Source organism: Ammodytes marinus, assembly GCF_949987685.1.
Source record: "Ammodytes marinus genome assembly, chromosome: 5".
Lineage (NCBI taxonomy): Eukaryota > Metazoa > Chordata > Actinopteri > Uranoscopiformes > Ammodytidae > Ammodytes > Ammodytes marinus.
The window spans coordinates 13612085-13637148 of NC_137234.1; the positions used below are offsets into that span (position 1 = coordinate 13612085).

General features: G+C 42.2%; 3 protein-coding genes across 5 annotated transcripts; 2 read left to right on the forward strand and 1 right to left on the reverse strand.

The window, feature by feature from the left end:
* Window positions 1-1859: 1859 nt before the first annotated feature.
* epx (eosinophil peroxidase) lies at window positions 1860-8009 on the forward strand. The gene is made up of 14 exons (XM_080028161.1): window positions 1860-1914; window positions 2300-2436; window positions 2667-2792; window positions 2877-3083; window positions 3720-4089; window positions 4171-4331; window positions 4415-4673; window positions 4769-4939; window positions 5555-5792; window positions 6207-6418; window positions 6880-7044; window positions 7331-7414; window positions 7562-7658; window positions 7871-8009. The coding sequence occupies exons 1-14, from the start codon at window positions 1875-1877 to the stop codon at window positions 7926-7928; spliced, it is 2325 nt and encodes a 774-aa protein (XP_079884287.1). The 5' UTR covers window positions 1860-1874; the 3' UTR covers window positions 7929-8009.
* A 1530-nt stretch (window positions 8010-9539) lies between these two features.
* Window positions 9540-18909, reverse strand: rab3il1 (RAB3A interacting protein (rabin3)-like 1). Of its 2 annotated transcripts, XM_080027259.1 has the most exons (12): window positions 18787-18909; window positions 18156-18474; window positions 14680-14863; window positions 14476-14571; window positions 14018-14095; window positions 13295-13531; window positions 11850-11978; window positions 11654-11766; window positions 11445-11468; window positions 10981-11080; window positions 10832-10898; window positions 9540-10696 (listed from the first exon to the last, which is right to left on the reverse strand). In XM_080027259.1, exons 2-12 carry the CDS (start codon window positions 18371-18373, stop codon window positions 10611-10613), a joined length of 1332 nt encoding a protein of 443 aa, XP_079883385.1. In that variant the 5' UTR covers window positions 18374-18474; window positions 18787-18909; the 3' UTR covers window positions 9540-10610. The 2 variants fall into 2 exon arrangements, with proteins under 2 accessions (XP_079883385.1, XP_079883386.1); XM_080027260.1 differs by lacking the exon at window positions 11445-11468.
* best1 (bestrophin 1) lies at window positions 16640-24618 on the forward strand. Of its 2 annotated transcripts, XM_080027257.1 has the most exons (10): window positions 16640-16715; window positions 19420-19482; window positions 19716-19994; window positions 21253-21347; window positions 21479-21712; window positions 21841-21995; window positions 22554-22706; window positions 22824-22904; window positions 22992-23143; window positions 23230-24618. In XM_080027257.1, the coding sequence occupies exons 3-10, from the start codon at window positions 19843-19845 to the stop codon at window positions 24317-24319; spliced, it is 2112 nt and encodes a 703-aa protein (XP_079883383.1). In that variant the 5' UTR covers window positions 16640-16715; window positions 19420-19482; window positions 19716-19842; the 3' UTR covers window positions 24320-24618. The 2 variants fall into 2 exon arrangements, with proteins under 2 accessions (XP_079883383.1, XP_079883384.1); XM_080027258.1 differs by lacking the exon at window positions 16640-16715 and having other exon boundaries at window positions 19400-19482.
* The last annotated feature ends 446 nt before the right edge of the window (window positions 24619-25064 follow it).

Genomic DNA, 25064 nt, shown 5'->3' on the forward strand with positions numbered 1-25064 from the left:
AACAACATGTGAATAAAAGCTAAAGAAAATAAATTTTTTTGTTTATTTGTTTCTTAGGGTTTTTGAATTTTTGGGGATGTTTGCACATCAACAACATTGGGGTTTAAGTCAACCACAGAGGACAATCACAGGACTGGTTCTGAGCAAACCTGTAGATGTATTAGAAATGTTATACTTTTGTTTATCTATGCACACCAAAGGCATTTCAAAAATCAAACTATCAATCTTTGTTATTTACTTCAAAGGATTAACACGTATCCATAGTATCCTGTCATGTGGTTTTGGTTAATTTAAAGAGGTTTTGCAATCAGGTTGACACAAAAACAACCACATTAATAAAAATTAGTGACCAAATACTTCACATTCAGGTTGACCCATTATCAACCGATATTTTCTTCAGTGGAACATTTTTGAGAACAAAATGTTTCTACATTTCAGATCTTCTTGAAGGTCAACAGTACAGTACAGTAGATGATGGGTAATGTGGAACAACAGAGATAATATTAATAACAACGTAATGAAATGGGACCGATGACTCACATGATGGTATCACACACCTGGAGCATCAAAGGGAAGAAGGGGGCAGAGGGAAGCCCCTCACATTTGAGTTTTTAAAGGCTTAACTGGACACACCCGCTCTTGAGTCACATGTTCTATGGGGATTTAACCGTGACCTTTTATGTCTGATATGTTTGATCCCAAAGACTTCTTTATTTGAAATCCTCATCCCATGGACACAGGAGCTTATAATGAATGTTAACTTAACATTGAATTGTAAACATCCATTTAGCCACTTATTTATATTTTTAAAAAATCGGCTTTTCTTTACAATTTACTTCTCAAGTTGTTGTTTTTTTTCAATATTTAAAGTAAACCGTGTCTGCACTGCTACAAAGATACATATTCTCTGTTTTCTCTGGAGGGATTGGTAGAATTGTTTGATTTAATTGAAATTATCCAGATATGACGGAGGGGTTTTCATCGTAGACAGAAGTACATTTGATCTGAAATGTTATTAGTTGAGGCAGTGTGTGTTTGATGTTGCGTTCCTGTCACCAGGAGGACAGATAAGGGGATTCTGCACATACCTGTTGGCCCTGCTGCCAGTGTATAAATGGCAACCCCGATTTTTTAGCCGAACGCTGATACAAACACACACCCTACACATACACACTGGTTGGCTCTCAAGATGAGTCTTGTTTGGCGCAGCAGTAAGATACTAGGAGTGTGATCCAGATTTAATAGTTTAACGTTCTAGATGGACCCAGCACTCATGGTAAGTCTCTGTCTTTTTCATTATTTTTTTTTTTAAATAAATTTAATAGAAGAACCACTTAGATATTCACTCAGACATGATATGGTTTCAGGTGTCTGTCTCTCGACTTGGACTGGCACTTCTCCTGCTCTCCTTCGCTGAGCATGTGTCACTGAGCAGAGTATTTGACAACACTTCAGGTAGGATTTCGATTTGAGTAATGAACTGATGATAAATGATTTCCAAAGTGCATCTAAGTTTTCCTTTGTGGTCATTTCAGGAGCTGTGTATCCGGGATCTGTGTTTGTGAAGGAGGCTCTTCAGAGGGCAATTGAGCTGACAGATGTTGCTTATGCGCGCACAAGTGAAAGGTTAAAAATGATTGGGACACTATGTAAATATTGCAGATCAGGGATAAATCATTATTTGACCTCTATGAAGCATTTTTGTTGGCAGTGACATTAAAGTTATCCATGTTTACAGGGTGAAGACATCACTGTCTGAAGGCGCGCTGAGACCTAGTGACCTGCTGGCCCAGTTTAAACAGACTGAAGCCAGAACCCGCAGTCAGATTCAGGCTGCTGAACTGTTGGACAACACAGTGGAGCTGATCCGAGAGATGGTCTACACACACACTATGGTTCAGCCCAGCCGTCATGGTACTGAATAGCAGCAACTCAACACAACAGATAAAGATGTTTCTGCATCTGCAAGTCAATTTTTTTTTTTTTTTTTTTTTTTGCAACTTATTCCAAGAATCAAGCATTTTGTGAACTAAACTTTTACTTAAAATGGACTACATGAACTCGTTCTAATCACATTCGCTCTGTTCACATTTTATTCTCACATTATGCACCAAACATGATCCCCAGATCCAACAAGCAGGTCTGAGGGACTCTGCTTCTGACATAATTGGTCTCTCGGTAGCTAGAAAGAAAAAGAAAAGTAAAAAAAATGGACATCCATTCTTGTACATAAATTGTTACTAATGTTGTGTTTTTCTGAGGATTATATTTTTGAACACGATCACTGTACTTCCCAAAGAGTTGCTGAGTGATGCGGACATGGGGAATCTGCTGCAGGCGACTGGCTGCTCCGCCGTGCTGCAGAGACCCAGCTGTGACTCCAACTGTCTGTCTGAGCGCTACAGATCCATCACAGGAGAGTGCAACAACAGGTTAGTCCTGACAGTCACCGTAAAAAAACACTTCATCAAAGGCTTCCAATCCAAAGGAAAAACTGGTTATAACATTTGATAATTGATTTTTCATTATGTTATATACTTTACATTCAGAAAGTGAACAAGGAGATACTTTTTTTTAATGATATGATGTTGATGTGTGAATAAACTCATATGAAACTAAATCAAACTAAACGGTGGGTCTGTTGTGCTGTGGTCCTGATTAGACAGTATCCTAGATGGGGGTCTGCAAACATCCCGTATTCCCGCTGGCTGCCTCCGGAGTACGAGGATGCATGGGGGATGCCCAGAGGCTGGGACCCTGAGCACACTTACCACAACGCCACGCTGCCTCCAGTAATAAGACTCACTTCCTCCTCCCATCCGTCCTGTCAGCTGCTGCTGCTCCAACACTCCTCACTTTGATTGCTTTCTGCCCAGGTGCGGCTGGTGTCTCAGGAAGTGCTGTTCACTCACAACGACAACATTTCCCTGGACGCCACTCTGTCCCACCTGCTGGTGGAGTGGGGACAGTGGATCGACCATGACGTGGTGCTGACGCCTCAGAGCCCCAGCACTGCCGCTTTTAGGACGGGGGCTGACTGCACGCACACCTGCAGCCGGGACACGCCCTGCTTCCCCATACAGGTGCACTTTACTGTCAGCTCCCCCCCCCCCATTCTCTGTACTTTGTATATGCTACTTCTTTTGTTATTTTCTTTTAGAGGAATTTTATTTCAAATTAATTTATGAAGTGCTGTATGAAATATGTCAAACTTAGAACATTCAGTAAATGTATGCAGTGTACAATCTAATTGTATTATTAAGACTTACTTTATTGTGGAAAAACACCCTCTCAAAAGTCCCCAAACTATTTTGGCTTGTGACCCCCTCAAAATAAAGTGATATCTGACAAAAAAGCAAAAAGAAATGTAGGTACCAGTTTAGTTTTATTTCTACTCTTCCATTGTGTTTGTCATCCTCTGACCCCTCCTGACCTTAGGGTAGCTACTTTTATTAAATGCTATAAAAATACATATGTATTTCCTTTTTCAAGCGTACGAATGTTTAGCATGTCTTTCAATTAGGCAGTAGACAAAGGAACTTAGATGGAGGAAACTGTATAATCTTTTTTTCCTGATTTGGAGAGAAATACAATGAAACAAAGGGAGGCAACGTACAAAGGAAGGTCCACGGCAGTAATGAAAGTGTAAAATAATGTTGTTGTCTATCTTACCATGAAAAGATGGTACTTGTTAAAAAGCTAAAGCCTCTCCCTGGCAGATCCCTCCCTCAGACCCTCGTAGTGGCGTCCAGAGTTGCATGCCTTTTTTCCGCTCCGCTCCCAGCTGTTTCTCTGGCGTCCCGTCCCATCGCCAGCGAGAGCAACTCAACGCCATCACCTCCTTCGTGGACGCCAGCATGGTGTACGGCAGCTCCAGCGCTCTGGCTTCCGCTCTGAGGAACCACTCCTCTTCTCTGGGCTCCATGGCCCTCAACTCTCAGCATGCAGACCAGGAGCTAGCCTACATGCCCTACCTGCCACGCCTGCAGGCTCACCTGGACCCCTGCGGCCCACGGCACTCCCCCACCTCAGGGGCATCAGAACGAGCCATGGTGGGCCATGAGAACACCACATCCTGCTTTCAAGCTGGTGAGTTATTACATGTAGTACGTCTGTTGTTCCTAGTGGGTTTTCAGTAGAGCTGGTGTTCATGATCAATGTTTTTCTCAGGTGATTCGAGAGCCAACGAGCATCTGGGAATGATCGCGCTGCACACGCTCTTTCTGAGAGAGCACAACCGGCTGGTCAAAGAGCTGCACCTGCTCAACCCCCACTGGAGCCCCGACACCCTTTATCAGGAGGCTCGCAAGATCATTGGAGCGGCTCATCAGGTATCACCACCAGTCCCCATTCACATTCTCTACCCACATGAGCGTTGACAGCCCACCAACCTGTTTCCTGTAACTTTTCCTAGATCCTGACCTGGCAGCACTACCTGCCGCGGGTCCTCGGAGAGAGCACCGTGTCTCGTCTGATGCCTCCCTACGAGGGTTACGATCCCGAGGTGGATCCCAGCATCGCTAACGCCTTTGCAGCCGCCGCCTTTCGTTTCGCCCACGTCACCGTGCAGCCGGTGGTGACCAGGCTGGGGCCGGGATACGCCACCAACGCCCAGCATCCTCCGCTGCCTCTGCATCACTCACTGTTTGCCTCTTGGAGGGTTGTGCAGGAAGGTAAAGAACGTATGTCGCTGTCATGCATTAAACGCAAATAACAAACAATTTACTTTATCTTTTTTTGTGTCTGTTTTTGCTCCTGGTGTGTATAGGTGGTATAGACCCTGTGCTCCGCGGCCTGTTGCTGTCTCCGGCTAAGCTGCAGACTCCAGGCCAGATGATGGTAGAGGAGCTGACAGAGAGGCTGTTTCAGGCACAGGGAGGGATGCCTCTGGACCTCGGGGCCCTTAACCTACAGCGGGGCCGGGATCACGGGCTGCCAGGTACCAGGCTTTTCTGCTTCTGGCACAGAACTTTGTCATGTCTTCTGCCTAATGTCAAAAATATAAATTTTATCATCTACATGTGTGTTCAAAACTGAAATTACTGTAACCTGGTACCGCCACATACATGCAACTTGACAAACATTATTTGACTGTGTAAAAAAAAGTACGTCTCAGTAAATCATGCAGGTAATTTAGTCCCAGCTCAACGCTAAACACTGATTCTAAGCAGATCCTCCTCTGGTGTGTTCATACTGGAAAAGTGAGACTCATAAAGTCAGTGTGCATATTATATCGGGCATGGATTCCACTCCATTTCTTGACTCAAAAAACGAACGTACACAAACTACAACATGTAACAACAGCACACTGATAAACACGTCTATCAAGTTTTCATTTAAATCACCCAGTGCTGTCTCTGCCAACACTTACGCCAGTACAACAGAAGGATCAGGAGGAACCAATCAAGCGAACTCAGTCAGGAAAGATAGTATAGAAAAAAGAAATGTTTGGGTACAGTGTTTGAATGAAATCTAAACTAAAGTAGCTTTGTTTCGGATCATTAAAACTCTTCACACAGTGTCTCACTTCCTTAACCTTTGAATCTCCTGTCAGGATACGGCTCGTGGAGAAAGTTCTGCAGCCTCTCCGTTCCCAACAACACATCGGAGCTGGCCGAAATCCTGAGTAACTTCACTCTAGCCCACCAATTCCAGCTCCTGTACGGGACACCGCACAACATTGATGTGTGGGTGGGGGCCATCTCTGAGCCCGCTGTGCCCGGAGGTCGGGTTGGACTGCTGCTGTCCTGCCTGCTGGCCAGACAGTTCAGAGCGCTGAGAGACGGGGACAGGTGAAAACAAATGAATCCTCTTTGTCACTTCTGTTGCACAATAAGTTAGTCAAATGAAGTTATCTTTAGTAGTCAATTTACACAAGGAACAGTGAAATTCTTCTTTTCGCATATCCCTTCTCAAGTTACCACACGTCGGAGGGGGTCAGAGCGCAGAGTCAGCCATAGTGAAGCACCCCTGGAGCAGTTTGGGGTTAAGTGTCTTGCTCAAGGACACAATGGTAGAGAGGTGGGCACCGTAGATGTAATACCAGCCACCACTAGTATTACAAATAGAACCCTTATGTCCGGTGCCGGGGATCGACCCAGCGACCTCATGGTTACTGGTCGGCCCCCACTTTCCTCTAGGCCATCCTACCAGCCTCACACAATAACGATGCAAGTTCAATCTAAATCTGTCTTTGTCTTCCGAAGGTTTTGGTGGGAGCGGGAAGGCGTGTTCACCAGCACCCAGAGGAGACAGCTCCACGCCGTCTCACTGTCCCGCATCATTTGTGACAACAGCCACATCACTCACGTCCCCACTGACCCGTTCACGCGTACGGAGAGGCCCGAGGACATGCTGGCCTGTTCCCACCCGCTCATCAACCACCTCGACCTCAGTCCGTGGAAGGAACCCGACACAGGTGAGGAAGTTGTCAAGAAAAAAACGTGTTGAGGCTGATATCAGGTCTGTTTTTTTTTTTTTTTTTTTTTTTTTTTTTTTTTAAGTTATTCAACAATTAACAATGTACAATTTATACATCTAAATGTACAGTTCATCGCAAGGAGAAATTAGAATCCACCTTTTCAACATCAACTTGACAAGAAAAAGAGAGGAAAAAAGACATGAAGTTTAATAAGTACCTAAATTAAATTTTAAAAAGAAAAAAAAGAAAGAAGGGGAAGCAGGTATGACAAATGATGCACATTAATAACCTTCTTCTGTGTATACATTCATATAGATCCATGCTTATATGTGTACAGTCAGACATTTACTCACATAGCTGTAAAAGGAGAAAGGGAAGGTTTTTAGTTGAGAAAATGGAAAAGAAAATGTGTTGATTCCGATATTGTGTTTTAACTTCCCCGATGCCTGCTCTTCCAGATCCGAGCTGTGGTCCGATACCCAGGATTCATTCGGGCTACTCGCTGCTCTGTGACTCTGTGGTTCTGTACCAGTGTCACTCTGGCTTCAAGCTGCTGGGATCTTCGTCGGTCAGCTGTGATCCAAACAGCCAGCAGTGGAGGCCCGCATCCCCAACATGTCAAGGTACCACCAAGAGTGGCAGAGCAGACCATTTCACAAAACTTGTGCTCACTTTTTTCCTAGTTTTCCTGGACCAGTAGGTGTTATGAATTTATTTTTCTCCGAGCACCGAGATAAAGTCTATTTCACTCTTGACATTGGAAACAGAAGAGGATAAAATTATCTCCAATCAAAGTTGAGAGAGATGTTTCAATCTGAATTTTTGAGCCAACAGCTCTGCTTAGGAAACATTTTCATACCTAACAGTTGTCAGACTCAAATGTATCATTGATGGCGTTGTTTGTTTCAGATATTAATGAATGTGAAGAACAAAATTCTCTCTGCCCGACAAACCTGGAGTGCCTCAATGTACCTGGTTCTTTCATTTGCTCAGGTTGGTTAGGAGAATTCTTTCTGTAAAGCACATGTATTTGATATTTAATGCTAAATGCTATATTTGTGAAGAACCATTTAATTTATGAGTGTATTATTTTTGCTTCTGGCCCTGGTCGTCCCTTCATGTTGGTGTGCATTGATCCAGAACCCTCCTCGCTATCGGCCGTCTCTGTCATCACTGCAGTCATCGTAGTGATCGGCAGTGTTGCGGTGCTGCTGATTGTCATGTTCTTTTATCGGAGGTAAATCACTGGAGGTAGAAATATATTTAATGGACTCAATCTGGGTCCAGATTAAGTTATTTTATTCAAATAATACTGTTGATAAGGATATCAGGCCATACATGTTTAGTAAACTGACAAATAAAATAAATGTTTCACTCATTCCTCAAAGATAATGAAACATAACACTAGTATGAAAGTGAAATATAAATAATTGAATGTCTCTTTTTCAGATATTTCCCCAAGAAAGAAGACTTAGTCAATGCCGGATGTTGCCAAAGGAAAAATTAAGAAATAGATAGATAACACAAATTCTGTTCTAATGTTCCTCTATGCATCTATATTTGCAATTTAGAATAATTACCTTGGGACCGGTGTAATTATCTGTAGTGGTAAAGTATTGTGTCTAATAAATAATAGCCGTATCATACTTAGGCTGAAGAAATCCATGTTTTATAGTATCCTGCTCGTATGTCGGTATGTTTGTTCCTCCTACTAAAAATGATGTCGCCTACTCATTCATTAAAGCAGCTACAATTAACATTTAAATATATTTTAAACAGCGTCATGTTTCCTCTGATAATCATAAATTACCTTTAACAGCAAACGAGACTATCAGTGCAAAGAAAGACGTTTTTATATAGTTTTTATTACTGCTTTTGGTCTGGTCGCACACCCAGTCCGATTTTCGGTTCGCTCGTGCAGGTTCTATGGTCACATCCGTATTGGTCGCAGATTTCAGTGTGGCGGGAGCCTTGTTTGAAACAGTTATTTGTCGTCATAATGACTGATAACGGGGCTGAACCATCAAATAAAAAAAAGAGAATGCAATGAAGAAAAGCTAAAAGGGAGAGTGATACGGGACGAGGGCGTTGCCAAGCAACGTGTATACAATTTCACGGGAGCAAACTAGACTGCAGTGTTTACTCCTAAATGAATGAGCGGTTGGTACTAACACAAAGTTTGTTTTGCTTCACCATCATCAGATAACCATTATTCATCTGAAATAGTCATTATTTACATCAACAACACAAACACATTGCCTCATCGTGATCCATACCAACTGCCGTCTCTCGTTCATTCACTTTCTGTGAGGATACGTAATCTTTCAGCTCCGTGAGAGAGAGTAGTTAGGTGACACTGCTGCATCAACTCATTGCAATCAGTTGTGTGTGGCGCTGACTGGCTTTAGTTGATGCAGTGTCACTAACCACTCTCACGGAGCCGAAAAGAGTCTGTGCCCTCACACTTTCAACACACGGACATGCACTATATTACGCCCTTCTTAGTTGACACTTGCACGCCTGGCACGAGCTAGAAAACAGCTTTGCGACAGCGGGCGTTGTAAAAATACTACCGCTTTTGTCCAAAGGGGCCGCCAACGGACCATGTTACTCGCCGTGGCTTTAACTACAAGTCAATCAACAGTTATTTAGGTCATAATCTGAATGACGAAGCTATGAAACAGGTTAAGAATCTTTCAGAAGTCCCTTAAATCCGGAAACTCAAATCTTACTGGAATGCGTACTCCAAAAACAGATTTGCATACTGTAAAGCTCCTCTGAGCGAGATTTGGTCCCCATGTTTCCTCAGTATAGCTGTGCCTGATTCCTGCTCACAAACCTGTTAGGCAACCGTGAGTGTGTGTGTGTTTTTTTTTCTTTCGTTTGTATCAGGGAACCAGGCGGTTCCTGGAGATTACCTTAATTAATCTAAAGCCAAATCAGTGTTGTGACCTGGGAAAAGTAGGTCTCTGTGTCATCTGTTTCTACTGGCTTTATGTCAATGACAATGATGAGTCAAAGTTAATTTATAATGAATAATCCATTTATCTGCTCGCTATCAGATTTTCTTCAAATGAGATCTATAAATCACACACAGTACAAAAGGTGATGTATTCAGGCTACAATGCCTCATCTTTAATGGAGTGTTTACACTGGAAGACAGTTCATGAAACCTCAAAGCCCTTAAGGCTAATAAGCAGTTATTGCACTTTCTGTCACAATATTCTTCATTCTTACCTTCAAGAGGCTGTTTTCTGTAAAAGACACCATTAATAATATTAATAAATCTATTCTATGAGGTACCACCAATATACATTGCATAGTATGGCTATGTATTGCATTCATGCAAAGTCATTTATGGCTTAAACTGTTTGTACATACTGTTCATTGCAGACGTGCAAAGCTACAGTTGTGCATATTGCAATCACTTGTATTAAAGCTTTTTCATTTCTGACTATGTTGTAAAACTGGCATTATTTTGAGCCTCGAGGGGCCATAACTAATGAATTAACAATATATCTGATTATGAAGTTCAGACCAGGCTAACATGAAGCTGTTTCATATGTGTTTTTTCAACAAGGCATCTAGATCAGGTAGTGCAACAGTGCGTCAACAAAATGAAGGCCATGCTGAAACAAAAAGTAACTACAAGACACTAGTGAGCTTTATATTTATGTAAAAATGAAGAAAACCCAAATAATTCTTCTGTTGAATCTACATAGATATTGTCTCACAAATGAATTACTAAATTACATAGTAATAAATATGTAATACTTGAGGTAAGAAACTCTCTAAACAGTTTGAATCCTTGGTTATGTTCCTTTTTAACAGATTAATGCCTGAAATATGATACATAGAATCTATTGTAGTTACTTGAGAAGTTGTGTGTTCTCCACCGGGGAGCTTCAGAGCTCACAAGATAAAAAACAGAAACATTTCTCCACACCAGTGGAGAGAATTACTGGAGGCCTGCAGTATAACCGAACAACACATTTTACATATCTTGGAATAGCACTATTTAAAATCATGTTGTTTTTCTAGCTATGCTGGTTTAATTCACTGTCTTATTGCATAAAAGTGGCACATTTTCTGCTTCCCTTGCTGGTTGATCTCTACTACAAAAGCTGAACCGAGACCAGTTAGTTACCACAGTTTAGCCCTGACTACTGCTGCCTGCCCGGTGTTTCCCCTAGTCCTGGTCAGTGAGGTGAAAACCTAACTTTGCCACAGTCATCTCTCTGCGGAGACGCATCAACTCCCAGAACATCTGCTCCGCTAGAAGAGTGCAAAGAGACAACAACAACCACAAAATATATGACTGTCAACTGCTTGGATAAAACCTTTGTTATCAAAACAGACCAATACTTAGAAATTATTACATCTTATTTCAAAATGTTAGTGTTAACTTACCATCATGTCTCACCAGGCCCTGCTGAATGTAGCGGATATAAGTAAAGAAATTGCAAACAGCCGTGATCTAGAAAGGTGAAATAAGGACAAGGTCACATGTGATGTGGCAACAGCAGCTAATCTAATGAAGGTTACAAAGTGATAGTTACCCGTGCTCGGCTGGAAGGAGAGATGTAATAGTAGCTCCCCTTGTCGCCAAGTTTAATGCGATGTCTGCAGAGCCGCGACATGCCGCTTAATGCACATTTTCTAGAAACAACAGAAAGGGCTGTCAGACAATTACAGCAACAAGACAAGGATACACACCGTCATTGTTTCAGCACAGCAAACACACAACACAAGTTACATTCCAGCAGGGTTTTATCAATGAAACATTGGTTTCCAAACACATAGTAAGAACACACGAGTAGTGCACAATAAGAGAAAGTTAGTCACTGAAAGAGGAAAAGCTTCAAGTTTTCATTAATATTAATATACAGAACCCCATCTGGATCATTCTTTACAGATGTGTTAACACATTAGCAGACGTCCGGACAGACAGACTTCATTTCATGCTACAGTTGTTTGTGTTAGGGAGAAGCTCAACAAATGATTGGTTCCTGAGAGGACTTACGTCTCTATTGCTGCCCTAAAGCCACTGGAAGAAAAAGATTTGAAGAATCAGACAGTGATTAGAAATGTGCCCATTGGTTAAACCGTGTCTCAGATACGAGTAAAGACAGTGTAAAAACCTTTGGCTATGACCATTGATTATCAGGGATTTTCCGTGTTGAATGGTGAAAGAGAGGACGGGATAGTTAATATGTAGACATGATAACTCACTTAGGGCCTCCGCACTCTATAGCAGAGGCTTTAACCATCGGTAATGCTGACATGGCGACAGGCTCGATAGTCAAAGAGTTGTTTTCCACTGCACTCTGCACCAGCTGCGACAGCTGTGGAGAATGCTAATTAATAATGCTGTTATCATTTTTAACAACAAAATATAAAATACACAGTGGTTCAGTGCAATTCTGACCTCAGATCTCGTAAAGGAGAGGCAGGGCCCAATGTCTTCTCTGTAGATGCGATTCAGGAAGGCGGAGGAGCATTCTACACCAGGATTTTCTTTCCACATCAAAAACTCTGCATACAGGACGGAGTCCATCTGCAAAAAAAACAATCCATCACACTCACTTATTAAACTGCCTGTGTAATATGTCACCAGCATGCAGCTACAGCCCCGACCCCCCTCCTTAAAGTTTGGGAGTGAAGAGATAAAATCACATTTGAAAATTAGAGACAAGTGGCCAATTTGAGCAAAGATAGAAAATAAGCGATCACCAGAGTTGTTGCAAGTAAGTTGTCCTTACATTTCTACCAAATTCCCCCCAAAAAATGTTGTCATTAAGAGCATTTCCATTAAGTAATGTAGAGATGAAGATGTAAGAAAAATCCAGACTGGTCTCTTAATTTTTTCCAGAGCTGTAGCAATCATTGTCATTGTTGTTTGGATATTTCATCCTTGACCAAAGTGGTGGAAAGACAAGCATGGCTACAGTATTATGTAACACAGAGAGCTGGTTACATACTTTAGATAGTGAAAGAGGCTTAAAGATATAATATTTTTAAGTGAATATACTCTCCCAGTGCTTAAAACAAACAACCAGCATATTTTCACTGTCAAATGTTTAGCCAATTCCTGCTCTTAACATAATTTAAAAGGAAACAAGAATATGTGGTACTGTAACGTCTCACATTAAAAAGGACCAACTCAGTTGGTAAGAAGCCATAAACACTGCTGAGCTTTAACATTGTTTTATCACCCATAAACAAACTTTTAAAATAGATGACAGACAAGTTCAAACATAAAAATGGACTCTTAATAACTAGAGAAAAAACATGTCCATATCTCGGCGAGGTTAAAAACAGGAGCAAAACATTAGGTTAATAGGTTTGTGGCCAAGAGGTTTGGACAACGAGCTTTGATGCTCTCGGACCAAGACTGATGCCCAAAAAGACATGGTGTGTTGTTGTCACTTTGCACTCAAGTCAGGTAAAACTTACTCATTGTCCCATAAAAACTCACAGCTACGCAGAAAACAGATCCATCCGCCGGCAGCAAAATATAAAAAAGACTTATCGGGCCTGTTTAAAGGAATGCAGTTACCTGTCTGCTGTCAGTACTTAGCCCCTCCCCCTGGTAAGGGTCAAAGGTCACACTGACAGAGTGGCCAGGAACCAGGCAGAGAATCAGAGAGAGGAGCGCAGGAACAGCAGGCTGAGAGAGGAAGAGACCGCAGAGAGGAAGAACAAGGCGAGGAGATGTTAATGCTGAGAGAGAAGGAAAAAGCAATGAGAAACGACTCGAGAAAAGACATACAAAAGACTGGAAACAGGAATGAGGTGCAGTCACTGAATCAGGTCCAAAGTTGCATACTGTAGGGAGAAGAGGGGCGAATGCACAAACTGTATTCCGGTTACCTCTCTGTCCTCTTTCGCCACAGACTGAATGGAAACCGAGGAAGGTTCTGCTCTTCCAGGTGAGGATGGAAAGGCGCCGCTCGCGCTCTTGTTGCGGACGTGGCCCCCGACGTGTTTGTGTGCTCCCCTGGTTCCCGAAGACTGCAGCTGTGGGTGTAGCTGGCGGTTTGGTGAAGAAGGTGTCGATGTCAACACCAGAGTTTTGAGCGCTGTCACCTCTGCTTGCAAGACATCAATCTGGGAGCCGCACACAAGAAAGAACAAGTAAAACTGAAAAAAAGTGGTCTTTTGATGAGAGGAAAACCATCTATTAGAATACTTTTGCATATGTGTCTAGGCTACTAGAGAAGAAATGGACAAGGCCATATCACTATCTGCATTGTCACAGGCAGAGAGGAAAATAGAGACCTAAAATGATCTGTGTATTAGAATGAATCTTCTTAAAAAAAATTAAAAAAAAAAAAATCGAACTGTAGTAGCTGTGTATCTGTGTATCTGAATCTTATGGCAGTGGGGGCGGGACCCGATAAGCCTTTGGCTTCTCCTGCTTCCCTTCAGACGATAACACAAAGTAATATGTATGAATATGCAATGAGAAAATTATGTATTATGTGTAATTGTCCGGAAGAATAATAATAAATAAATAATGTAGGGTGCTGTGAAGGAAAGTGAATGGGAAAAAGTGTCATGCTAGTTTTGAGTCACAGAAACCACTCCACACACCTTTCCCTGAGCCTCCTTTAGCTGTTTCTCCGCTGCTGCTTGTTTGACGTTAGCATCGTTCACCATCTTGTGAGCTTCCTATTGTGATGAAGATTGAAACATATCCCAAAGCTTAAAACGTATGATTATACCTCTGATCAGAAGTTTAAATATATTTGTTAAAAATGTAAAGTAGTTCAAAATACATGGTGGATCAAAACACAACATCAACAATATTCTTACTATACAGTTATGATTAATTTGTGAGGTTTAAAGTATTTCAGCTGAAGGTATTGTGTTGTGAATCCTCATCCCAAAATAAATGTTGTTTCACTGAGTAAAAAAGCTGAAATGTTTGTGTTCAACTTGCAGTAAATGTGTACAGCAAAGACTCGTAATGTATCGCATCATCGCATCACTTCTCCTATCATCAGGGTCTCAGGCATGACGCTAATCAGTAAGGAATGATTACTGCTCACCTCAAACAGACTGGCAGTCAGCTCCTCCAGCTCCTGCTCAAGCTGAATCCTGACCCGCGCCAGACGCTCACACTCCTTGTCCTTGAGTTTCAGTTCCTGAGATGTGAAAAAGAAAAATGTCACAACCGCAACGAACAAGGAAGGAAATTTGCATGTCAACTTCTTTTTTTTCTGTGTGTGTCAGCAGAAAATAGGTTACAACACCTTCTTTGCAGCATCCAGCTGATCCCTAAGGATCTCCGAGCCCTTTTCTCTGATTTCTTTCTCTTTGATCTCCAGGGAGGAGCTACGAAGCCTGGAAAGGGAACCATGGCCTCTGCCTGAGGAGGGCCCGGCCTGGCCGCCTCCCTCCACTCTGGACTCTGGCTCTGGATCCAGATCTACTAACCTTCACAAAAGCAGCAATATAATCAGTATATTGTCAGTGAGGGGAAATAAAAATGTCACAGCCACTCCTTAAACCTGGTTGCTATGAAGCTATTAGGATATAGGGTTGATTCAAAGGTGGAGTCAGCAATTATGGAGAATGCTTGATGTCAAAATCACTTTGTCAAAATCAGTGAACATCTCCTAACAATTTTCCTGTCCGTACTGTGTGTGTGCGCTGAAAAATTGCATGTTAATCCACAGTTTAAGCCCTGTAAACTGGTATGTAAACAAAGGGTATGTAAATAAAGGGGCCCAGCGTAGGTAGCAACATGCCTGTTTAAAGAGCCTATGCTGTGTATAATCCTGTATTTTTTCCAGCTCACATACATACAGGTAGTGGACCGTGAGGAGATATTTACACACACACAATGACTGCTCACTCCACGTCATTGTGAGTGTGTAACTTGTCCAAAACATCATGCAGCACTTATATTTAGAATTGTAGATTGTCCCTTACAAATAAAAACATTTAATTTTTTGATTATTTTATTTTTAGAAGATTCACATGGATATGCAAAAAGCAAGCCTTTTTCATTAAACCTCGGTCAGCATGATCATGTCGGACTAGGGTAAAATAGATACTGTGTGTTCATAAAAAAACAATGCTGTGGATCAGCTGTGTCTTGGCCAAGCTTATAAAACTTAAACTAACATTTACCAGCATGAAGGCTCAGGGTATGTAATTTAGCTTTTTGTTTTTGTTTAAGAGACTATAGTTTTGTGTTATACTTTTGTCTGTCCCCTAGGGGGGTCATGACAGAAAATAATTGAGAATGCCAAATCATCAGCTCTGATAATGCCTGGTGTATGATTTTGAAATCATTGCAGAATTAGGGTTCAAAATCTGTTAAAAGACACTAGTTAAACACTAGACTGTGCTGAACATTAACACTGACCTTTCAATAAGAAGTAAATTAAAAAAATACCTACTAAGTTTTTAATAAATTGTCTGCCTAAACTACGCTATAAAGAAAAATAAGAAATACATTTTCTTTCTTTGCTTTAATCCACACTTTCTCACTGAGTTACAGACCCATGAAGGACCCCATGGAAGGAACTTAGACCACAGCTTTAAACTCTATGCTGCTATACCATTAGCTACAACCCCCTGCCCCCCACACGCACACGCACACACACAAAATAGTTAAGAGGTTATGCACATGCAGTTAGCTACATACAGTGGGCTTTTAGCTTAGTTAGCTTAGCTAGTTGTCTTAAGCGAACAGTCACAACTTTTTACTACGAGGTTTCCCCCTTCCAGTATCCGCCCTTACCCTGTCAGTGTCCAGGACAGCAGAAAAACCTCCCTCCCTGTCTGGGTATCTGGCAGCTTCTCCCCTCCAGTTTCCTTCAGATGGTGTTATTGTGGTGTAATGTATAAATGTTGCAGTAGCAGAGCTAACGTTGGCTGGTGTCAGTTAAACTAAATCTCAGCCGTTTTAAATCACAGCGGAGGAATGCGGACGCTGACGTAGACAATCGACAACAACAACAACGTATGTTGTAGGCAAAGAAAACTAAACGTTTCAAGTTTCACTGTAACGACAGTTCGGTAAAGTTGGAAGGGACATGTCCTTCTCTATTTTTCCTCTAATTCCCGTTTTCTTTCTTTACGAGGCGAGAAAACGAGTGTCCCCGTTCGGTTTCTGCAGGGTTTCTGCCTCTTTCTCGCCGGTCACATGACAGCGCATCCACTCCCGCTCCGCTCCCAACCTATGCTCCCCACGCCCATGCCCACGCCCCGACCGAGAAGCCCGAAGTCCGTAGCAGCAGCGCCCCGCCACATTTAAGCCCACCCACGGCCCGTACAGGTAATGATGAAAGGGGCAAAAGGGCCATCTCTTCATAAGCCAACTATTACAGTTGTTGAATTGTATTTAGGCTAGCTACTTTATTTATTTATTTTAGTCTGTTTTACTTTATTTATTTTTATTTCTTAAAAATAGGCTAATGATCGGCTAGATAGCCTACTAAAAAGCTATTCGGCCTATTGGCTCATAGGCTAGCCGGCCTATATTCTATTTTTTACTTTGAATAGGCCTACCCTACCCTTTATTTTTGGTTTTGCAATCTAGGCTACTTTCTCTTTGTATTTTGTAGGCTATTTTATCATAGGACTTGTTTAACTTTTCTTACAATTTAATCTAGTATAGCCTACATGATGCGATTTATCAAATCCTATTTTTTCCTCAGTTCCTGCTTTAATTCAGTGTTGTTTCTATTGACTAATCACATCATATCATCTATCTGAGTGGGTGCTTTGTACTCTTTAAAGTTTAAACCATCCAAAAATGGTAATACCAATACTATGTTGATGGCCAAAATGAGGAGCAGGGCTCCTATTCAGGCCCAGTCTTTCTGGACTTTTTAATGCAACACTCACAGTAACTTTGGTTTAACAATAATTTATCTAATTCTCATGAAATTAATTGTCTAAACGCACTCAAACTAGATGGATTAATTTATATTAGTTCATCCCAGATATAGCCCTAGTGTATAGGTCTCAACCGGAAAAGTATCCTGCGTATCGCTTAAAAAAAACAATTGCATTTTTTTTCATTGAATATTGATACCAGTATCAGCCTCAGAAATCCAGCGTGAGTCAGGTTCAATAATCACAAAAAAATATATATTAGTGCAAACTCTCATACTGTGAGGGAATTTTGGGTCTTTAGTTGTAACATTAATGGTAAAGATTAATAGTTCATATACGCCTATCTTGTGTGTCTGTCTCACAGACTTTAGGTCAGCCTTGGAGCCTGTTAGGAGACACTTAGGTCAGTTGTATAGATAAAGTCTCATCTCCTTCTACTCCAGAATGTTATGGTTCACTGTGTTCAGCTCTGAACCAAAACATTTGTACGCTTGGTGCCCGAGCCGGGGAGGTGTTAGAGATAGAGCGAGGTTAAGACACAGCCCTAAGCATGTGTCTGGCAGAATTGAAGTGCAAGTCACGAGAGTTGCAGTCCGGTTCTCCTTGGCCAAGTCTGTAATAAATATTGCTTCATAATTCATCCAAGTCTCCTGAAATATTCTTCCACCTGAGTTGACCTCCAAACTTAACAGAACTTCCTTCACAATTACTATTGTACTATTGTTAGTTTGGTCCTTTAGGGAGTTGAAAAGTAGTGAAACATTACAAAACCCAGGAAAAAATAACTTTTAAAGCAATAGTAACCATCTTGAGTATACCTTATACAGGTGTGGTCTTACTCATCTCTCTTGGCCCCGCCCTAGGGCTTGACACTTACCGTCCGACAACACAGCCTTCCTCCTCAGTTTCCCTGATGGACTTCTGTCTTGCATTTCGATGTACCAGGACATCAGCTGGTTCGAAAAAGACCGCAGATGAATAAACTGCTATTCCAGACCTCCCTGCTCTTACAACTTCATAACCCGGGCTTGCTACTGTTGAAGACGGCGAAGAGGAAGAAATCTGGACGCTGTGGATTCCCTCAAAAGCATCCATGTCTCATCTCAGAGACTCATCAGAAACTAGTAAATGTGTCTCAACCAAAGTTACAATCGGGGCTGCTGCATGCACTTTGTGGCATGTGATGACTCAGATACCTGTGGGTGCAGGAAAGAAAGAGTTAAGTGCTGCAACTTAAATTGAAGGAGCACATAAAAGTTTCACCAAACAAACCTCATAGTCTCTACTCTGTGGTTAAACAATAACTTAAACACTTCTTCCCACTCTGTATTTACTGTAGAGCTGGAGAAGGTCAGACTCTGTTTCTTTGAGATATCCAGAGCAAACAAAGCTTCACCACTGAAGTGGAGAAACGGTATCATGCAAGTATCACACACATGTGGAGTGCAAGAAACAACCAGTCATTCGGGTTAATATAACAACAAAAACAGTCCCCAGAATATACTCACCAATTGTTCAAAACTGATCCCCAGTGGTTGCAAGTGCATCAAGAATCGAAGAATTGTTATTCTGATAATGTTAAGGATCAGAATTTGGCAGGTTGTCTGCACTTCGCCCCTGCTGCAGGTCTCCTGGTTAGACAGGAAGGGTTAATCACTAACACCTTCTGGCCAGTTAGAGCCAAGCTGTTCACATATCTTCCAGCAGAGGGGGTGACGCACAGTCCCAGCTGATCATGAGTTTTCCATGATCAAACACAGACTGATGCTTCAACAGGGAAACTACTTAAGGTTCACTGAAACCAAGAATGTGTTCATAGATGTTTGTTTGTGATTCATCAAATGGCCAAAATAAATAACTTTGAGTAAATGGTTAAACAATTGATTGAAATTGGCCTCAAAGAGCCTCATTTCCAAAATCTGAACACATCAACTCAGTGCTTGTGCCTTTAACCAAACTATGTGTGGCAGTGTGGGTGCTCTGCTCCGCTGTCCTCAGATTTGTTCAGATTAACCGGACCCATGCCTCACAATGCAGCTTTGTTACAGGAACAGATTAACACATCAAGTGACCGGAGGTGCAGAAGTCCCTCTGGCTCTCTTTTTCTTTCCTGCTTGTTTTTCTCCCCACATTCTCCGCAGGCGCTGCTACTACACATCTCGAGCCACAGCGAGGACGATGGCTGGACGTTTTCATACTGAGTGGTAGGTTTAAACACAACTTCACATCCTTGGGTTTGAGTTGAACCCAAGTGACCTTTTGGGAGCCTCACAGGTGTTATTTGCTGGATTTGCACAGATGTAGCAGTGTTATGTTGGATCAATAAATTGAGGACGTGTTATTCTAAATAAATAAGTGTGTAGTTCATGTAGTATGGGATTGTGAAGCAAAGTAGGGCTACAGAACATGTGAAAAACTAACGCTATTGTCATTGTAGGTATAGGTGATCACATTGGCCTTATGAGATCCACGCTCAGAGTACGCACAGAGAAACACCACCACCACACTGGTTTCCTTCATGTCACTCCACAGTCAGTCGGCCAGTTGGACAGCAAGCAGCAGCAATGACAGTGACGTACTCTCGCAGGGTTGCTGATGCAGGTCTGGGGACCTTCTTTCATTTGCTTCTGAGGTGGAAAGGCAGCATCTATAAACTGCTCTACCGAGAGCTCATCATCTTCACTTTCCTCTACTACTTCTTCAGTATTGTTTACAGGTACTCTCTTGTAGAAAACACTCGGTAAACCATCGGTAATCATTCATGTCCTACACACTACAGCCTGAACCCTTTTTGGATGTATATCGCTGATACAGATTAAATAAAATGTGTCATTGATTACTTAAATTAACTGTGTATCTCCAGGATATGTACTAAGCAAATTACTTACCTTTGAAAAAGAAAGGTGTCAGCGAGTTTTTGTGGGTAAACTTCTTTTTGCAAGATTTTAAATCGTTTTATAATTGAACTCAAAAATATTTGGTATTTAGTGTCACTTATCGGCTAATAGATACCGATGTATGAATCGACATTGGCTGTTATTTGGCCCGCACAGATTCCTCAGCTCTAATGGTGACATTATGACACAGTATATATTGACTCAACAAAAATAGTATTTTACATCTTTGGTTCCCAAACTGGTATCTGGGGGCCACTGTTTGTCATTGCGGGGCTTTCAGGGGACCCACAGTTAAGAATAGTAGAATTTAACAATTATTTTTTCCCCCAAGAGTTTTGTCAATAGTTGGAAAGATTACTATCAGAACAACGTTTTACATCCCAATTGTTTAATTGCTCTTATATACACAGACTTGACCAAGTAAAAAGTACTTAAAGTGGATTCTTACTGGACAAAAACTGTCAAATGGGGGTCACTACACTTTACATGAAAACATTTGTGAACCCCAGGTGCTGCGTCCTTTCTTACGACAGCGTATTACTACCACCATGATAGATAAATAGTTTCTCTCTTTTTTGTTATAAAGAAAATATGTTCTCCTTTGAATAATATAATTTTCAGCTTATTATTACAAAATATTTTTCACATTGAAATGACTTCCCGTTTTTTTACAACAAACCAACTTATTCAAGTTTAACAAGATTGGACTCTTTTCTAATTTTAAAAACTAAAAAAGAACATTCATAATGAGAGAATTATTCTTGTTCAATGAGATGAGTTGGTACGATTGCGATAAAAGTTTATTTCTAAAGAGATCTGTTGATTTTGTGCAATAGTATTGGGATATAGCAAGATAAAATTAGATGTTAAACAAAAAGTAAATAATTACTACTTTGTAATAAAAAGAAAAGTATCATGATGTAACATGAAAAGGATCTTGTAAAAAACAAGGACACTTTTCACTTTGTAATGAGAAACTGAGTTTGTCACATTGGGAACCATCTGCAAAAGTTATGTAAGATCTGAAAGTGTGTTTTGTAGTTGTAATGGACTCAATAGATGTTTTTCCCCCTCCAGATTTGTGTTTAATAATGACCAGAAGAGGCTCTTTGAGAAGCTGTCCATATACTGTGATCGCTATGCAGAGCTTATCCCTGTGTCATTTGTACTGGGTGAGTGGAGTAAATTCTTTAAAGTTCAAGGCTAATCCAAACATGAGCAATAGATGAGCATGAATCTGAAACATCAATCTTAATCACATTAAGTTGACAGCTATTTCTTGTACTCGTCCATTCTTTAAAAGGTTTCTATGTAACCTTGGTGGTGTCCCGTTGGTGGGGGCAGTTCGAGAACGTCCCCTGGCCGGACCGCCTGGCAGCATTAGTGGGTGGTCATGTTCGCGGTGCTGACGAGGCCTCCAAGCTGACCCGGCGAACTTTGATGCGATACGCCAACCTCTCTGGGGTGCTCATCTACCGCTCTGTCAGCACTGCTGTTTATAAGAGGTTTCCCACCATGGAGCATCTGGTGCAGGCAGGTACGATGTGGTCGACGAAATCAACCAAAACTCACTTGCCATTCTCCTCACATGCAGCTTGGCCACATTTGAAGCTATGCCGGCTGTGTTTGCACGATTTAAATGTCCTGTTTTATTTTGCCTCTCAGGTTTGATGACATCAGAGGAGCTAAGGCACCTGGAGGACTTGCCCTCTCCTCACAACAAGTTCTGGGTTCCCTGCATGTGGTTCGTCAGCCTGGCTCTGAGGGCTCGAACTGAGGGTCGCATCAACAACGACGTGGCCCTCTCATCCATTCTCTCTGTAGGTCTTTCTGTCCGAAAGGCCAAAACAGCCTCTCAACATCCTCATTCTAGGGCAATTTTAGCTGTGAAACATTTTGTAAAGTTGGTTTTGCCTGTGTTCCTTCCGCCCCCCCCCCCCCCCCCGCCTCCCCCTTCTGTTCAGGAGTTGAATAGTTTACGGGCAAAGTGTATGAAGCTGTACGGTTATGACTGGATCAGCCTGCCTCTTGTCTATACTCAGGTTTTGTTGATATACCGTGCTCTAACTGAAATATAGTAAATGCCTTGGCAGAAGGAACAAATTGGTTTATTTGTTTGTGATATATGTTCAATGATTAGGATTAAAACAAATCTAAAATAAAAAACACTGTCAATTAATTTAAACCAAGCTAATATTAGGCTACTGAAATATATGAATAATGTGATTTTTTTTTTTTTACAATAATCATGTACCTGAAACAATTAACTATTTAACTTTGATCGACATTTGATGATGCTAAGTCTTTCCAAGACACTTTCTTCTCAGGCATACAGTAGTTGTGAAACTCTTCAAGACTTGACTAATCTCTTTTAATAGGTGGTGACAGTGGCGGTCTACAGCTTCTTCCTTGCTTGTCTGATTGGTCGTCAGTTCTTGGATCCAGCTCAGGGTTACCCTGGTCATGATCTGGACTTCTACCTGCCTGTTTTCACTCTGCTGCAGTTCTTTTTCTACGTCGGTTGGCTGAAGGTGAGGTACAACAGATGCATTTTTTATAGATCAAGTCACAACTGAGTTTGACGGGGGAATAATTGAATTTATTTTTCCAATTCTGAGCCGCTTCGTGTTGTCTGTTCATGATCTTAGGTGGCTGAGCAGCTCATAAATCCTTTTGGTGAAGATGATGATGACTTTGAAACCAACTGGCTCGTTGATCGCAACTTACAGGTTTGAATGCAAACCTAATATTTGCCACTTTTCAACACTGTTAAGAGGCTGTCTGTTGTACTTGCTTTGGTTTCTGCTCCCTCCCAGGTGTCGCTTTTATCCGTGGACGAGATGTACGACAGCCTGCCGCTGGTTGAGAGGGATATGTACTGGAATAAGTCTGAACCTGAGCCCCCCTACACTGCCGCCGCTGCTGAACACCGCAAACCCTCCTTCATGGGCTCAGCACTGGATATCAGGTTCTATAATGGATTCATTTTCTGGCAGATAATTCTAAAAATACTCTACCTAACTGTCACATAACAATTTATTTGATCTAAACTAGTGTTCCCAAGGAGGAGATGGAGTTTCAGTCTAATCTCGAGCAAATAAAAGAACACGAGGAAGCCAACTACTCCACCCCGCTGCTTGGAGGGCTGGGTCGTCTTCTCGGTGTCCAGTCCCCTAGCTTCCCTCGCCCCTCCCGGCCGTCCCTGCTGCGCCGCCGCCCTGGAGCTCCACTGAGTCGCTTCCCACTGTTCCTGCACCAAGAGGGGCCGTCCACTCCGAGTCAAGGCCGCCAGCGTATGAACCAAGAGCGGGATCCAGACTACGCCTTCTCCGGCATGCCCATGTACGAGCGACCGGGCTTCTACAGCTGCCCACAGACACCCATCCACTGCGTTCCCCCGGCGCTGCCCCGTCCTCGACCTGGCCGCCCCAGAACTCAGAACGAGTGGGACCGCAGCTGCAGCTCCCTCACTCCTCCAATGGTGGGCTCACAGATGCTGCCTCCTGACACCCCCAACCACATGCACCCCCAGCCGCCGTCCTCTGCTTTCCCCTGGCTGAGTGAAGATGGAGAGGGACCCAGTGCCCATACCTTCTCCTTCCCCGACCCTCTGCCTGAACTCTGCCCAATATCTAAACTCAGACGCGGCCACGGCCTGCTGTCCCGCCGCCCTCCACTTCCCCGACTCACTCTGGAGCCCCTCCCCTCAGCTGACAGCCAGACAAGTGCACGGGCGGCAGGAACAGGAAACGGAGGGGAAAGAGTGTTCTCGCTCACTCCCCCCTCTCGCACAGCAGCAGCAGCAGCAGCAAATCCCAGTAATCCCACCAGCAGCTCCAGTAGCATTAATGCAACAAGCACCAACAGCGCTGGCACGACGGGAAGCCTCTGCAACGGTACAAGTCACAGCCATTATAGTAACCATGGGAACTTTGGCACCAACACGAGAGCAAGCAACGGGGGCACCAACGGCGGGCAGAGCAACACCATGAACCCAGTTTCCACTTCAGTGTCATCGCAACAAGAAACCAATCAGCAAAACTCACCCAATGATTCAGGAATTTCATTGGCCGAAGGCGACCTGCTGGGCGTTCTGGTGGACCGTGGGGTGAACAAGGCGGCAGGAGGAAGGGATCAGAACTGAGAAAAAACTGTTTATGTATCACGTGTGGAATACGAAATAATTTACACAAACAGATCTGTTACAACCTGAAATGCATTTCAGTGACCTGGCGCCCTGCACACAACTGACAAATATTTGTTGCAAACACAGTTAATCTTTACTTCCTGATAAGCTCTCTTAGAACAATTAACCTACTTGTAATACTACAAGCACCTTATGAGATTTAACCATTAACATGTGAAGGAAAAGTAAGAAATACTTTCCTCCAAAACTCGGAGACAAGAAGCCAACACTTGTTTATTCTTAAACAAACGTGTTTTCTCAGCACTGTGTCCATCAGTCTTTAATAAATATAAAGAATATGCTATGTTCCGTTTGTCAATTTATCAAATCTTTTTAATAAAAACTAAAACTTGAAATGATTTGTTCATCAGTATTTTACTTTCTTATACCAGGAAACTGTAGTAGTGAACTCTAATTATGGGTAATGACACATTATACAGAGAATTAGCAGCAGCTGTCATGGTCAGCCTCAATTTTCAGGGTTTAATGAATCTTGTCTCTTTAAAATATACATATCTACAAGAAAAAACAGAACATTTGCAGAAACCAAATGTAGAAAATACTATGAGAATATTAGAATGAGGCCTTGTTGAATTTAAGACAGGAAAAACAAGAAAGATGCAAATTATCAGGGGATAAATATGAATAAAGCAGTTTTATCTGTATTGTATGCAGTACATGTCAGGGTCAGAGGGCAGGCTGA

Excerpts from the sequence above, each read along its gene's own strand:
- epx (XM_080028161.1), top strand. The coding sequence starts at position 1,875 with ATGGTCTACACACACACTATGGTTCAGCCCAGCCGTCATG. Across the intron at positions 4,090-4,170 it reads CACATCCTGCTTTCAAGCTG|GTGATTCGAGAGCCAACGAG; the intron begins GTGAGTTATTAC and ends TGTTTTTCTCAG. Across the intron at positions 7,659-7,870 it reads GTCATGTTCTTTTATCGGAG|ATATTTCCCCAAGAAAGAAG; the intron begins GTAAATCACTGG and ends TCTCTTTTTCAG.
- rab3il1 (XM_080027259.1), bottom strand. The coding sequence starts at position 18,373 with ATGGATGCTTTTGAGGGAATCCACAGCGTCCAGATTTCTTCCTCTTCG. Across the intron at positions 13,532-14,017 it reads TAAAGGAGGCTCAGGGAAAG|ATTGATGTCTTGCAAGCAGA; the intron begins GTGTGTGGAGTG and ends TGCGGCTCCCAG. Across the intron at positions 11,081-11,444 it reads TTTAGGGCAGCAATAGAGAC|AAAATGTGCATTAAGCGGCA; the intron begins GTAAGTCCTCTC and ends TGTTGTTTCTAG.
- best1 (XM_080027257.1), top strand. The coding sequence starts at position 19,843 with ATGACAGTGACGTACTCTCGCAGGGTTGCTGATGCAGGTCTGGGGACC. Across the intron at positions 21,713-21,840 it reads GGAGCATCTGGTGCAGGCAG|GTTTGATGACATCAGAGGAG; the intron begins GTACGATGTGGT and ends TTTGCCTCTCAG. Across the intron at positions 21,996-22,553 it reads CCCTCTCATCCATTCTCTCT|GTGGTGACAGTGGCGGTCTA; the intron begins GTAGGTCTTTCT and ends CTCTTTTAATAG.